At 31.9% G+C, this 16884-nt stretch overlaps 1 protein-coding gene across 2 annotated transcripts; it reads right to left on the bottom strand.

The window, feature by feature from the left end:
• Positions 1–1689: 1689 nt before the first annotated feature.
• LOC112001512 (uncharacterized) lies at positions 1690–4393 on the bottom strand. 2 transcript variants are annotated; one of them, XM_024033681.2, is made up of 3 exons: positions 4273–4393; positions 3408–3704; positions 1690–1916 (listed from the first exon to the last, which is right to left on the bottom strand). In XM_024033681.2, exon 2 carries the CDS (start codon positions 3688–3690, stop codon positions 3409–3411), a length of 282 nt encoding a protein of 93 aa, XP_023889449.2. In that variant the 5' UTR covers positions 3691–3704; positions 4273–4393; the 3' UTR covers positions 1690–1916; position 3408. The 2 variants fall into 2 exon arrangements, with proteins under 2 accessions (XP_023889449.2, XP_023889447.2); XM_024033679.2 differs by having other exon boundaries at positions 3408–3714.
• Positions 4394–16884: the final 12491 nt, after the last annotated feature.

Genomic DNA, 16884 nt, shown 5'->3' on the forward strand with positions numbered 1-16884 from the left:
CCAAATCTCGACAAATACATTTACATTGAAAACAATGTTTACTTTATTTTGGACAAGGTGATGTATGGTTAAGTAAAGTTGTACTCTAATTTTCAATTTTTATTTTGGTATTAAGAGTAAGATAGTCTCTAATCAATAATCATGTGGGAGATTAGGTGATTAATCTTGACAATCTGCCATATAAAATAATTAAAATAGCAAGATGTTAGGGAAAATAAATCATCATTGTTTTTATTTTTTGTCAAACAATTCAAAATTTCAATTGGGTTTCATTTATATTGGTTTAACATTTTGGATGCCTTTGATCATCCACATTGGTGGAGGCAAATTTTTAACTTTTTGGCACCACAAAAAGTCACCACAAAAAGCTAATTTATCCATTTTAACTTATTATTTTACAACCCACTCCACATCAATGGTTTAATTTTCACATCAAAGTTAAACACTATTCATTTATTTATTATTATTATTTTTTTTTTATCTCTCTATCTTCTCCCCCACAGCCACTCATGACACCATCAACCACTACAACCACAGCAAACACCACCATTAACAGCCACTAGCCACCATCAACCATTACAAACCGATCCACCACCACAAACCCATCCACCATCAAGCACCATAAACCCAGCCATGATCCACCACAAAACCCATTGACCAAAAAGTTATTTTACCAAAAAAAAATCAAAACTCATTCATCAAAATAAAAATAAAACTCATCAACATAAAACCCATCAACAGAAACCCGTCAACAGAACCCACCAACTAGAAAAATTCAAAATCAAAACCCATTAACGGTGAGGAAGAGACGATGATTTCACACTACCAAGCATTGGTGACAGCATCATTTTGATAGTCACGACGAGGAAGAGACGATGATGATGAGCAATGGGTGGCTTGCTATGCGATCATGGGTTTTGGTGTTGGTGGTGGTCAGTAGCAACAACAAGGGGTGAAGAGAGATGGTGCTTGTGCTTTAGGCAGAGAAAGATTGAGAGGCAGAGCAGAGGAAAAATGAGAGAGGAGAGAGAAGAGACTGAAAGTAAGTGTGTGTGTGTGTGTGTGTGTGTGAAACCGTGAGAGAAACAATGAAATAGTAAAAAATTAGTAGCAACAAGCTAAAAATTTTTAGCTGTGGCACCACCATTGCAACATGTTTTTTAGTATTAGTGGTGCTAAAAATAGCAATTTGGCTTTTTAGCACTGCCAATTCTAATGCTCTTAGGTGGGAAATATAGTAGACAACTCTCTTTATAAAATATTAATTATCATAAAATTTTGAGCCTTTCTATAATAGGCCTCTGGTTTTTTTTAATAAGGATGTAAGGCCCCCTTTGTAATGGTGCCATGATCAAGCCCACACCCGTCTCTTAGATCCTAATTTCTGTTACCGTGTACTGACCTTGATGAGTTTACACTGCCCTTTTATCTAACATGTAACATGTTAAGTACCATAGGGAAGTCTAAATCCAAGTTTTCCCTTCGTTTCTGTCCAATAACAAGGCCTTGTAATTGGTTGTTCCAATAATAGCTGTAGGCAAATCATATGCCAATTCCAGCAGCCAAAAAATAAATCCCTGAAGAAAGGTAAACGCTTATGCTGTAGGCTGCTAGCTGCTCAACTTTAAGGTAAAGGGGCTTCTTCAAGGTAAATGTGCAATGCAGAACAATGAAATTGCTATAAGAGCATTACGTAAAATCAGGAAAGATAATAAGCATTCCAAAGAAGTGTGTTTCATAACACCAGAGTTACATAGATATTTATTCAAATTCACCTTCAAGTATTACAAACCAAATGAAACTCCTGTACCATAAAAACTAAAATTCAACAGAATAACAGGCGATAATACCTCCTTGTTATCGTCCTCCAGAAAGGCTTTAGTTCTTTCTGCAGATGGCATACGAGATATCTGCATCTGTAAAACAACATTCCCACACAATTGTTATAATGGTATAATGAAGTGCCATGAAAGAAATAAGTGATATTTAATGCAAGAAAATCCACAACAAGAGAGCATCTTTGTTATATTGTCTTTAACTATTAGGGTTTTTACAAATGATAATACGTTTTCCAAGTTTTTTAAAATCAAAATTCTATTTACGATTCACAAGGATTTTTGGTAGCTAAATAGAAACCTAAGTAGAACTTATGTAACTTTATGTTATTTTGGTTAATATATTCACAAAATTTTCAGATTGTAATAACTTTAAAATTATATCAAAAACATCTTGACACTTCAAGTTTCAGAGTGTAATCTAAAAATAATATCGAAAGATGGAATTTGTTATGTAATAATAGTATAATACACATAATTAATTTCTTCACACAAGCTGTTTTGAAGAAGACTACTTATTTTATAAAGAATTTAAGATCCTATTAACATTTTTTTTATATCACTTCTGAAAGGAAAATAAAAAAAATTCTCTAGGTAAATGATATAAATAAATGCATAAAGTTACTTCATCAAAGAAAAAAAAGATACATATATACAAAATGGATCTCCCCCCTTCTTCCACCCTTGCATGTGACCCAAAATAGTTGGAATAGTATCATGGGCAAGCATTTTTTAAGCATGAAGTTATCCAGTCAAAACAAAGCAAGCTAAGAAACATCTTCATCAATGTGATGATAACAAAAACCAATAAAATAGTAGATTGAAAAATTCCTATTTATTTATTTATTGGTATACAAAAGTACCTAGTGGGTTTCGAACCCACAACTTCACTCTCCAACTAATTATTATGAGAGAAGGAAGTGCTAGTTGAGCTATAGCTCAGTGGCAATTGGAAATTCATTTATTTTGTTCATTCATTCAACTTATTTTTTATCGGACAAAAAACAACGGAGCAAGAAGTTTAAACTGTATGAAATCACCAACAAAGACATCTTTTATGTAAAAAAATGTATCATTAAAGGCAGCTTGCCTGCTTTACCGCAACAATTCCCCAGTTTCAACTCTAATGCCATGGACATATAAGATATCCTTTAATTGATTTTAATTAATTCACTTATAAAGGTTTCTATAATAGTGTATCAGTAAACACTAACAAAATCTAGAAAAAAACTTTACAAACTAGCACATCAACACAATACAACCCAATATTTGAAATCATCACGCCCTTCAGCAACTCTAAATTTTCAAGCTCAACTGGTTACATGGAACACAAATAACTGAAACACATTTTATTTCATTTCATTCACTCAATCTCAAGTCCACAAGTTCATTGGAAATCTTTAATATCTTTTAGCTAAGTCTAATATTCTGATAGCAAAACACATGCAGATAATCCACCATAATCCTAATAAAAGCTTATGGCATATAAATAACATTCCCCACCACAACATCATGAACTCAACATAAATAACATTAATCTCTTCGAATTCAGTAAAAGCTGAGAAACACGACCTTATTCATTCATTGAGTGTCCTAAGGCTTTGCGAATGACGTCATCATAAACGTCCCTACGACCAAGCACCTCGCTGATCTGTGCATCTCTCCTCAGCTGAACATTGTGTTGCTCGAAGGTCCAGAACCCGTATGGACGAAGAGGGTAACTCCACATCTCCTTGGTCTTGGTGCAGCGATCCTTCACCGCATACAAATGCTCCCTAAACTTCTTATCCCTCTCCTTAGGGTCCTCCATCAACTTCAGAATCAAATTCTCTGCAAACTCCATTACAAATCCCATCTTGATCTCTCTTCCTAAACACACCTTCAATCAAAACCCTAGCTTAATCATATATTATTTTCTTATCAAGGATCTGACCTAGAATTTTTTTAATTAATAAATTCCCTATTTTATAGGGAAACATAAATAACAAAGACTCCGTTTGGTTGCTGAGAAAATAAAGAAAATTTTTATTAAATAAATTGTAATCATAACAGAGAACTTGATTTTTTTTTTTTTTATTTATTAATTTATATCTGATTTACCATAACTATGGAAATCTCTCATTAACGAGGTCAATTCAGTTATTAGATTCAGCCGAGAGTAAATCTTGGTTTCCTTGAGCTAATAATATAAAATTTCTGAAATCTGAGGATTTTATTTTATTATCCTACATTTTCTCAGTAACCAAACAGATCGGTGTATACAAAGCACTAAGAGCTAAAATTTAAATATAATTATTAAAAGAAGAAAAACTCATCTAGTGAAAGAAAAAACTGAATTCGAAATCAAATCCATATGCCAGTAATCTGTTATATGAAAAATCGAAATCGAAACCGAAAAAGAAAAGAAAAAAAGAAATGAATGGGAGAGTGAAATTACCTGGTTGAAGATTAGATAGAGAACTCGCTGAAAAGAACAGTGTGTTTGGGGAAAAGTCCAGGCAGTGGCTTAAACTAAAATTGCGGTGCAAATTGTGGAATGAAACTTTGGGCCAAGGCCCAATAGCTTCAAAGTTTAAACAAGTCAAAGTTTATTATTGTTTACTTACAAAACATAGGCCCAATAACTTGGGCCTTTTCCCTCTCTTTAAAAAAGAAAAAGAAAAGGAAAGAACGTTAGTTTTAATTTTTTTTAAAAAAAGAAATGAATGGGAGAGTGAAATTACCTGGTTGAAGATTAGATAGAGAACTCGCTGAAAAGAACAGTGTGTTTGGGGAAAAGTCCAGGCAGTGGCTTAAACTAAAATTGCGGTGCAAATTGTGGAATGAAACTTTGGGCCAAGGCCCAATAGCTTCAAAGTTTAAACAAGTCAAAGTTTATTATTGTTTACTTACAAAACATAGGCCCAATAACTTGGGCCTTTTCCCTCTCTTTAAAAAAGAAAAAGAAAAGGAAAGAACGTTAGTTTTAATTTTTTTTTATAAAAAAAGAAAAATTTACTTATTAATTTGACAATTTTTATATTTTGTTAAGAAATTGCTACTAAAATCTCTTTTAAAATGATTTATTAGCAAATGCCTTAACGCTCTATTTGTTTCAGTAATGATGTTTTCTAGAAAATGAGTCAATTTTCTAAAAGACATTTTTTATAAAATCATTTCATTTTTCAATAGTTGGTAGCAACTTTAAATGGGTTAAAAAATAATTTCCTAAATTCTCTTATTTAGCTTACTGTAAGATAGAATTGTTTTTCAAAAAATAAAAAAGTGAAAAACAATATTTAAAAATAAGTCATACTTTTTATGTTAACAAAATATAGTTTCCCTTTGACTTTTTTTTTTTTTACTAAACATTAAAAAATACAAATAACTATTTGTAAATAATATTTTTCATTGAAATAAACCGAACGTAGGAACTAGGAAGTATTGAAATAAACCGAACGTAAGAGGTAACCAAACTAGGGGGGAAAAAAAAGTTGTTAACGGGCTTGAGCCCAACTATTAGAAACCAGCACAGAAGAGAAAGAACAATTTTTGGGAGAGACCACCAATATAATAATGATATTAATATACACACTCATATTGAGATAAATCTCGAGGTGCTCACTTAATTCCAGCCCATAAAAGTTAAAACTCGGCGACCAAAATACTTGGAAAAATGAAAGTCCTATTACCTATGCCCCTCCTTTGAGTAGAGTTAAGACCACTAGTCTATCCTATCTAAAAAAAAAAAGAGAAGAGACCACTTGTCTAGACCTCAGGCTATTTTTATATATATATTTATAGGAACTATTTATATTTCCATTTTCAGAAAAGTGCATGTACCTTGCAGAGAAATTAAGAAAAGGCATCACTAGTTTTTAATTTATTTCTCCAAACAATCATATCCCTAATCAATTACTAGTTACCACGTAGCAAGCTTGTGAATCCAGCTGGGGACTGTCAACTTAATGCCTCTGTTTGGTGAGGAGAATAAAAAATGTTTGGAAAATATATAAAAAAGATTTTTAGTTTTTCTTCCAATGAATTTGGTACAAAGAATAAAAAAAAAAGTGGAAGAAGAATAAAAATTAAATTAGTCGTGGTTTGATATAATAGGATAACATGTTTTCCTTTCTTTTCATACCAATTAAAGGATAAATTTTGGTGGACCTGGTGAAATAAAATCCAAAATCCACTCTATTTTTCCAAATTTCCACTCAACAAACCGTGGAAACTCTCACGATCCTTCTATTTTTCCTTTCATAAATTTTCAACCTCCCTTTTCCCACCCAACCAAAAGCCCTTACGGCTTAACCTTCTCATCTCAACCTTTACCGACCTCAAATTTGTCTCATTGTGTTGACTTGAGCTTTTAGTTCATCCCAAACTGTGTCTAGTTTGGAAAAGCTACCGACCTAGCTGCCTAGCTTGACATTCTAGCCCATCTATGTTAATTTGGGGGGTCAATGCTTCGTCAGAGTGGGCACAAATTAATTCATTGAACTCAATTCGAGAGTTATGTTCATAATTCAGTGCCCTTAAACAAGGGAGGTTGAAGTCAATTTACCTTTAATTGAGCCTGATTGTTAATGTCTCTTATCATCAAATAAGTAATCTAAATCAAATTCTATCTACTAAAAAATAAATTTTTTATATATATTATATATAATTAGGGGTATGGTATTTGAATGCTGGTTGTTTCCATTGAAAACACAAAATATACTAGTTGAGCTACAAATCATAAGTGAAATGCTTAAAGTGTAGATATATTGATGGTTTTGCTTCTCAAAGACATTGTTCTTAAAAAATAATAATAATAAGTCATTTCTATAGATGAAATGCTCAAGGTGTATATATTGGCTTGGTCCTTGTGTTCAGGCTTTTTCTCTATTTTGAAATAAGGATTTTCGCAGGCCCATAAATATTAAAAAGTGTAATCAATACAACCTAAACTAAAAATAAACTAAAAATAACATTATTACAAAGCGTCCTAAACAAGAAATAACCAAGTTTGCTTGGAATGTTTTGTATTTGAGGCTTTGACAATTTTGACTTTTTTGTTTTTGTTGAGATAATACAGTTATTGATAGTTAATTGTACTTTTCATGTCATGTGATACACCATACTTGATTCTATAGAATACTTATCCATTATATTATCATTAGGCATTAACTTTATTTTTAAATCTTAAAATTATGGTAATTAACACCCCATTCTTACTTTTTTTTTTTCAATTTAAATTTATTTTAGATAGATGGTTATTGACAATTAGTAGTACTTATTCATGTATAGTAAAAGATTTAACATCCTCTATCAATAAACCAAGGGGAGACAAGGTAATAAGGTTACCCATAATTTAGTTAGGCATGCTATATATGTTTCAAACTATGTTGTGTGGATGAAGTCTGTTCCTCCACTTTTTTTTTTTTTCTTTTGCATTTTAGGCTAATTTAGTTGGTATTTCTTAATCCAAAACTTCACAAGTTTTTTTTTTCAAAAAAAAAAAAAAAAATTAAAAGTACATCTTCATGTCATGGGATGCACCATACTTGATCCTATAGGAAACTTGCCTATTAGGTTATCATTATGTGTTAACTCTCTTTTTGAACCTCAAAATTATGGTGACTAATATTTCCCACTTTTAATGATTTTAAACATTAAAGAGAAATGACTGCCTCATTCATCACATGGCAGTCATGTTATTTTCTAGCCTTTTTAGCCCTTCATGATCTATCACACATGTCTCATCTCTCAGATGTCAATTGTTATTTCATTATAAGATTAACATATGTCATATTAAGTTGAGCATTTGGATGTTTGATTCCATTTGTTTGTTTAGAAGTATCCAAATAGTATTTGAAAGTAATATGTCTTAATGGGCATGGCAAAATAATTTGAAATTGACCAAACCAATAATTTGGTGTCTTGAATAAGTTAGTATGTGTGTGTCTATATATATTGTCGATTGTTGATAGGCATGTAATAGGGGAGGGAGGGGGTGGGGAGTTAACGCCAATTATTAGTTGCTTTAAGCAAATTTAAAAACATTATGTTTCTAGTATTGACCTACCTTATTATAATTTATAAACAAATAGTGGAAACTAAGTTCACTTGGAATATCTTCTCAAAAAAAAAAAATGGTGGGAATATGATCCTTTATTTATACTTGAGGTTTTAACGGATATTGATAGTTAATTGCACTTATTCATGTCATATTACCTACCATACTTGATCATATAGGACACTTGTCTATTGTGTTATCATTAGGCGTTAACTCTTTTTGAAATTATGGTAACTGACATATTTCACTCTGAATTCTTTTAAAGTATTAAAGAGAGTAAGCTACCCCATCCATCATGTGTCAACCATGTTATTTTCTAACTTTATTAGCACTTCATATCATTCACAATGTTTTATCACTTTGCTGTCGATTGTTGTTTCATCATAATAAAAACATATGTCATATTAAGTTGAGAATTTGAATATTTGAGTCCATGTATTAGTTAAAAAGTATAATGGTAATTGACACCTCTCACTCTTGATACTTTTAAACATTAAAGAGAGATTGTTTCCTCATCCATCATGTTTCAACCATATTATTTTTTAGCTTTTTAAAATGTCTCATTTTTTTTTTTTTTTGGTAAGTAGGAAAATATCATTAACTAACAAAAAACAATAGAAGAGCGTCTATACTCATACACAGTCCCAGTAGTAGCAAGATTAATCAAGAGAGATACATCAGCAGGAGGGGAATGAAAAATAACAAGATCTTGAGGCAGCAAGATGCATCTTCTAGCAAGGGCGTCAGCACACTTGTTTGTCTCTCTATAACAATGTTGAATTTTGGTCCTTAGAATCTTTTGCAAACCTTCTACATAGTCTGCAATAATCACATCATTATTGGAAGGTCTATCACTACCTTTCTAAACCAGATTCACCACAAGCTTAGCATCTAATTCAAATATGACATCAATCAAATTTAGTGCAATGCAAAAGTTAATCTCATCTCGGAGTGCCCATAATTCTACGGCCATGTTGGAGGTATTACCAATGGCTCGGGCATAGCCACTTACTTATTCCCCATGAGAGTTACGGATGATACCTCCTCCACCAGACAATTTTTAAAGTGTCATGTTTCTAGTGCCAATTGTTATTTCATTATAATACTAACATATGCCAAATTGAGTTGATTCTTAAAAGAAAAATATGAGTATATGGATATTTAAGTACATGTATTAGATTAAAAGTATATAGAGTAACTGACACATGTCACTTTTGATACTACTAAATATTAAAAAGAAACAGCTTCCTCATCCATTACTTTTGATACTACTGCATCATAATACTAACTTACATCATATTAAGTTGATTCTAAAAAAAAATAAAAAAAGCATTTGGATATTTGAGTCATGTATTTGTTTAAAACTACATACAATAGCTAACATCCTCACTCTTACTTATTTATTTTGAGATAGACAATTATTAAAAAATAATTGTAATTATTCAAGCTATGTATCACACCATACTTGATCCTATAAACACTTGCTTGTTACCATTAGGTTTGAGCTTTCTTCTTAAAGCTTAAAATTATGGTACCTAACACCACAACTCTTAATGTTTTTTTTTTTTTTTTTTAATATTTTTTTAAGATAGACGATTATTGACAGTAAATTGTACTTATTGATGTCACGTGATGCACCATACTTGATTCAATAAGTCTCTTACCCATTATGTTCTCTCATTAGGTGTTAACTCTATCTCTTTTAAATCTCAAAATTATGGTAACTGACACCCCCCCCCCCCTCTCTTAATTCCTTATTCTTTGTTTTTGAGATAAGTGGTTATTAACGGTTAATTGTACTTATTTAGGTCATGCACCATACCATACTCGATCTTATAGACACTTGTCCATTACATTATCATTAGATATTAACTCTTTTTTAAATCTCGAAATTAATGTAATTAACATCCCTCACTTTTATTGATTTTAAACAACAAAGAGAAACTACTATTTCATCCATTACATGTCAATCATGTTATTTTCTAGCTTTCTTATCATTTCAAGATCTATCACACGTCTCTCATCTCTTTGGTGCCAATTGTCACTTCATTATAATAGTAATATACATCATATCAAGTGAGTCCATGTGTTAGTTTAGAAGTATCTAAATATTATTGGAAAATAATATGGTTTAATGGGTTTGACAAAATATGTTTAAATTGACCAAACTAATAATTTGGTGGTTTGAATAGGTAAGTTTAGCATTTGCATATATATATATATATATATATATCTTTTTTGGTTGATAGGCATGTAGTAGGGGAGGGAGGGTCGGGGAGTTCCAATTGTTAGTTGCTTTAAGCAAATTTATAAACATTGTATTTTTAGTATTGACCTACCTTAATTATGATTTATAAACAAATGGTTGTAACTAAGTTTGCTTGGAATTTGAGCCTCTATTTATGCTTGAGGCTTTAACGATTATTGATAGTTAATTACACTTATTCATGTCATATTACCTACCATACTTGATCATATAGGATACTTGTCAATTGTGTTACCATTAGGCATTAACTCTTTTTGAAATCTCGAAATTACAGTAACTGACACCTCCCACTCTTGATTCTTTTAAAGCATTAAAGAGAGTAAGTTACCTCATCCATCATGTGTCAACTATGTTATTTACTAACTTTTTTTGCACTTCATGATCGATCACAAGTGTCTCATCACTTTGGTGCCGATTCTTGTTTCATCATAACAATAACATTTGTCATGTTAAGTTAAGCATTTGAATATTTGAGTCCATGTATTAGTTTAAAAGTATATACAATAGCTGACATCTCTCACTCTTGATATTTTTAAACATTCAAGAGAAATTGTTTCCTCATCCATCATGTGTCAACCATGTTATACTTTAGCTTTTCTAGCCTTTCATGGTTGATCATAAGTGTCTCGTGTCTTTGGTGCCAATTGTTATTTCATTTCAATACTAAAATATGCCAAATTAAGTTGTTCTAAAAAGAAAATGTTGAGTATTTGGATATTTACATTTATGTATTAGTTTAAAGTATATACAGTAACTGAGACCTCTCACTTTTGATACTATTAAACATTAAAGAGAAACGGCTTCCTCATCCATCATGTGTCAACCATGTGATTCTCTAGCTTTTTTTAGCTCTTCATGATCAATCACAAATGTCTCATCTCTCTGGTGCCAATTGTTATTGCATTGTAATGCTAACATATGTTATATTAAATTGATTCTAAAAATTTGCAAAATAATGATAAATATTGAGTATTTGGATATTTGAGTCCATGTATTAGTTTAAAACTACATACAGTAACTAACACTCCCAGTCTTCATTATTATCATTTTTTTGAGATAGACTATTATTAATAGATAATTGTAATTATTCAAGTTATGTAACGCACCATATTTGACCCTATAAACACTTGCATAATATCATTAGGCATGGACTTTCTTTTTAAATCTTGAAATTATGGTACCCATTCTCAATTTTGTAGTTTTTGTTGAGATAGACGGTCCTTGACAGTCAATTGTACTTATTCATGTCATGTGATGCACCATACCTGATCCTATAGGTCACTTACCCATTATGTTATCATTAAGTGTTAACTCTCTTTCTAAATCTCAAAATTATGGTAACTAACATCCCCCCCCCCCCCCCAAACATATAATTCCTTTTTTTTTCTTTTGTTGAGATAGATGGTTATTAACAATTAGGTAATGTGCCACACCATACTTGATCTAATAGACACTTATGCGCACTATGTTATCATTGGACGTTTACTCTCTTTTTAAATCTTGAATTTATGGTAACTGACATCCCTCATTTTTATTGATTTTAAACATTAAAGAGAATTTGGTACCTCATCCATCACGTGTCAATCACGATTTTCTAGCTCTTTTAGCTCTTCAAGATCCATCACAAGTCTTTCATCTCTTTGGTGCCAATTTTCACTTTGTTATAATAGTAATATACATCATATTAAGTTGAGCATTTGGATATTTGAGTTCATGTGTTAGTTTAGTAGTATATAAATATTATTGGATGATAATATGGCTTAAGTGAGCACCTCGAGAATTAGAAAACATTCGTATCTTTTAATAATAATATGTATGCCTTGAGCATATATATACACCTTGAGCACTTCATCTATTCAATCTCATGCTAATAGATTATATGCCTAGTAGCTCAATTGATACCTCTTAATCTTTCAAACGCATATATGCATCTACAGTTCAAAATCCTATCATCCCCCCAACTATTTATGTATGATGTATCAATGGTAAGTGGAATTTCGATCTTAGACTACTTAGTTGACAATAAAAGAAATTAACAATTAGGCTCAATTAAATAATACATTAAGTTATCATAAAAGCTTTTTTTTATTAATCTCTTCTCAACACACTTAAAAGTATATATATACACACACTTGGTGATAAAGAGTAATCATAAAATGGTAAAGACATGTGAATTTATTGTTCACTTATTATATGGAGCTAGAATGGTAATACTAACAACATTTGTATATCCATTTTTATGCAAGTTGATGATAAGATCCCCATTTTTCATTTATTTTCCCATTTCTCTTTTTCAGTGGCAGCTCTAGAAATTTTGTTTAGGGGGGTCATTAAGAAATGTAAATTAAAAAAATAATAATAAAAAGAGAACTTGAATATATCGAGTTATAGACTATATATATATATATATGAATTTTTACAATTTCCTTCTACAAGTTTTCAAATTTTGAATTGTTATATGATAGTTAATTATGAGTATTTATTGTCAATATGGATAGCTATGACCATTTTATTTTGTTAAGTTTGTCCAAATTTTTATTTTTTGTAGTTAATATTATATATTTGTCATTGTTTTTATAAAAAAATGTTTAAATTAGATGACTAAACTTAACTCATTGGCTCTACATTAATTATTGACACACACAACCACACTCATTCATATATAAAATAATTCACTACGTGTTTACTTAACTAATCAAATACTTGAATAATCACTAACAAATTATAGGTGGTTAGTTGTTATTGGTTCAAATTTGAAACTAACACTAAGATTACTTTTTTGCCTCAACAATAACAACCAGTAATAACCTGCCACTTAGAATTTGTTGTAAAAGTATTGTAGACATATCATTTATCATAACAAAATTATAATAAAGAGTAACACTTACAATTCACAAACACTTACTCTTACTTTAGAGTAAAAAATACTTATAAATAAGTGTGCATAAGATTTAAGTTTAGGTAGGCGTGGCAAAATTTGACATGATCCGCGAACTCGACACGACACGATACGAAATTAGCAGATTATGGGTTGAGACTTAATGGGTTCGTGTCATATTCGGGTTGACACGGCTGATCCGTTTAATAAATGGGTTGGGTTAGTGTTAAACACATAGAACCCATTTGACCCGTCTGACCTGTTTAATTAAATGATATTTTACTAATATACCCTTTAAGCTCTAGGTATATAAACATATTAGTTGTTGTGATTTATTTTCTTTGAAGTGTTGTGATTGATTATTTGTGATATTGAGATATGCTTTAGTTTTGAATTATTATTTGTGATACAATTACTCTTTAGTTCTGAATTTTATATTAAAATATTTATTTGTTTTTTTTTTCATATTTTTTTTTCATTTTGATAAAATCTGATAAACAGGTCAACATGACTGATCCGTTTAATAAATGGTTGTGTTAGAGTTGAGGAATCTTGACCCGTTTAATAAACAGGTCGGGTTAGTGTTGACCAATGTAGTCAAATACTTATGACTGACATGACACGAATCCGACACGCGAACACGAATTGTCACTCCTAAGTTTAGGAGGTGCAAAAATATTTTTAAGAAAAAATTAATGTATTAAACAAAAATATATATATATATATATATATTTTGAAGTCAGGGGTTTGAACCCCTGTCCAAAGAGTAACGCCGCTCCTGCTCTTTTTAAGTAACCAAATAAAGCATCAAAAAAAAAGAAAAAATGAAACCATCATCGTGTAGGCACGCAAGGAAGTTACAACCGTTTTGTTCATAAATTTATAAATAAGGTAGGTCAATATTTAGAAACGCAAGGTTTTTAAAAAACTTGCTTAAAGCGACTTAGCAAATTGGTTAGGATATACCATTCACTTCAGGCCTCACCTATGCTTCCCTTAAAATGTCAGAATTAGCTGCCATATGAAATTGCCAATCACAATGAAAGAGCAACTTTCAAAACATATAGCATTTTTATTTTGGCGTAAATACACTTTTGGTCCCTACATTTTGGGTCATTTCTCGATTTGGTCCCTAAATTGATTTTGCTCCTACATCAGTCCCTGATTTTTCAAATTCGTTTTTAAAATCGTCCCTACCGTCAACCCAGTTACGGAATAAGTTGACGTGGCAAACGGAGTGCATAGGTGGCCTGTTAATCGCTGATGTGGCAAATAAAATAATATTAAAAAATTTATTTTGCTTTTAAAAATGACAAGTCAGCATTTTAATTAATAAAAAATAAAAAATAAAAAAAATTAAACTGAAAAAATTCAAAAAAAAAAACCTTTATTCAATTTTAAATATTGAGAAAATAATTTATAGTTTCAATTTTTCTTGAACTTTCTTAAGAAACAAACATTAAGTTAACAACCTTCTCATTCTAGGCTAGAGTGTCTGTGTTCTTCTTTCTTTTAAGATAAACCAAAAAAGAAAAATCAAAATAAAAATAACTTAATAAATAAATATTATTGGGCCATGTTTGTGCCTGTATCTTTCTTCTTTTCTTTTCCTTTTATTTTTTCTTCAGATCCTCTCTTTCTCTGTCTCTTGGTGCGTAGAGAGCTGGGTTTTTAGGTTCGATGAAGGTGCTTCGGTTGGGTCAGGTGAAGGTGCTTCATGCACAAAGCTTCCTCTTCCGTCAACCGCTGCAGCGTCGGTACCCTCCATCTCCAGCGGAGATTACGACAGTATTGAGGAGTTTTTGGGGCTCTAATCGGAGGCATCTTCTTCGGCCCCAGCCCAGGGTCAACCACAGCAAGAAGGCGCTCTCTTTTCTGGGTTTGGTCGGGGTGGAGATCGGTGGTCCGGGTGGTCGTTTTTGTTGGAGAAAAAAAAAAAAAAAAAAAAAAACCTATCTTTAACTATCAATTCACTCCTAACTATCAATTGCCTTAACTATCTTCCAATTGAAGGTTCAAATACCATTATGAAAATTTTTATACAAGGCATAATCAAGACTAGGGTTGCCCAAGGGTTAGGTTTGTGCTCAACTCGAACTTGAACCGACAACTTCGGTTGGGGAAAATCGTAACCCACAATTGACTTGGAAGAAACGTTGGATCGACCGGATCAGGTCTTGTGAGGTGTTGTGTGGTATTGGTCAGTTGCATGTTTGTTACCTAGGTCAAGATCTTGTCGAGATCAAAGCGGATCTAGCTAAATTAGTCGAGATGTAGCAAGGATTTCGTCGAATATCAACGAGATCTCGCTGAATCTAGTCCAAATCTCGACAAATACATATACATTGAAAACAATGTTTACTTTATTTTGGACAAGGTGATGTATGGTTAAGTAAAGTTGTAATCTAATTTTCAATTTTTATTTTGGTATTAAGAGTAAGATAGTCTCTAATCAATAATCATGTGGGAGATTAGGTGATTAATCTTGACAATCTGCCATATAAAATAATTAAAGTATCAAGATGTTAGGGAAAATAAATCATCATTGTTTTTATTTTTTGTCAAACAATTCAAAGTTTCAATTGGGTTTCATTTATATTGGTTTAACATTTTGGATGCCTTTGATCATCCACATTGGTGGAGGCAAATTTTTAACTTTTTGGCACCACAAAAAGCTAATTTATCCATTTTAACTTATTATTTTACAACCCACTCCACATCAATGGTTTTATTTTCACATCAAAGTTAAACGCTATTCATTTATTTATTATTATTATTTTTTTATCTCTCTATCTTCTCTCTCCATTCAACCCACAGCCACTCACGACACCATCAACCACTACAACCACGGCAAACACCACCAATAACAGCCACTAGCCACCATCAACCATTACAAACCGATCCACCACCGCAAACCCAGCAACCATCAACCACAAACCCATCCACCATCAAGCACCATAAACCCAGCCATGATCCACCACAAAACCCATTAACCAAAAAGTTATTTTACCAAAAAAAAATCAAAACTCATTCATCAAAATAAAAATAAAACTCATCAACATAAAACCCATTAACAGAACCCACCAACTAGAAAAATTCAAAATCAAAACCCATTAACGGTGAGGAAGAGACGATGATTTCACACTACCAAGCATTGGTGACAGCATCATTTTGATAGTCACGACGAGGAAGAGACGATGATGATGAGCAATGGGTGGCTTGCTATGCGATCATGGGTTTTGGTGTTGGTGGTGGTCAGTAGCAACAACAAGGGGTGAAGAGAGATGGTGCTTGTGCTTGAGGCAGAGAAAGATTGAGAGGCAGAGCAGAGGAAAAATGAGAGAGGAGAGAGAAGAGACTGAAAGTAAGTGTGTGTGTGTGTGTGTGTGTCTGTATGTGTGTGTGAAACCGTGAGAGAAACAATGAAATAGTAAAAAATTAGTAGCAACAAGCTAAAAAATTTTAGCTGTGGCACCACCATTGCAACATGTTTTTTAGTATTAGTGGTGCTAAAAATCAAAAATAGCAATTTGGCTTTTTAGCACTGCCAATTCTAATGCTCTTAGGTGGGAAATATAGTAGACAACTCTCTTTATAAAATATTAATTATCATAAAATTTTGAGCCTTTCTATAATAGGCCTCTGGTTTTTTTTAATAAGGATGTAAGGCCCCCTTTGTAATGGTGCCATGATCAAGCCCACACCCGTCTCTTAGATCCTAATTTCTGTTACCGTGTACTGACCTTGATGAGTTTACACTGCCCTTTTATCTAACATGTAACATGTTAAGTACCATAGGGAAGTCTAAATCCAAGTTTTCCCTTCGTTTCTGTCCAATAACAAGGCCTTGTAATTGGTTGTTCCA

Source organism: Quercus suber, unplaced genomic scaffold (genome assembly GCF_002906115.3).
Source record: "Quercus suber isolate HL8 unplaced genomic scaffold, Cork oak 2.0 scaffold_317, whole genome shotgun sequence".
Classification (NCBI taxonomy): Eukaryota; Viridiplantae; Streptophyta; class Magnoliopsida; order Fagales; family Fagaceae; genus Quercus; species Quercus suber.

Bases quoted from the DNA above. Each gene is read 5' to 3' on its own strand.
- LOC112001512 (XM_024033681.2), bottom strand. From the start codon at position 3,690: ATGGGATTTGTAATGGAGTTTGCAGAGAATTTGATTCTGAAGTTGATG.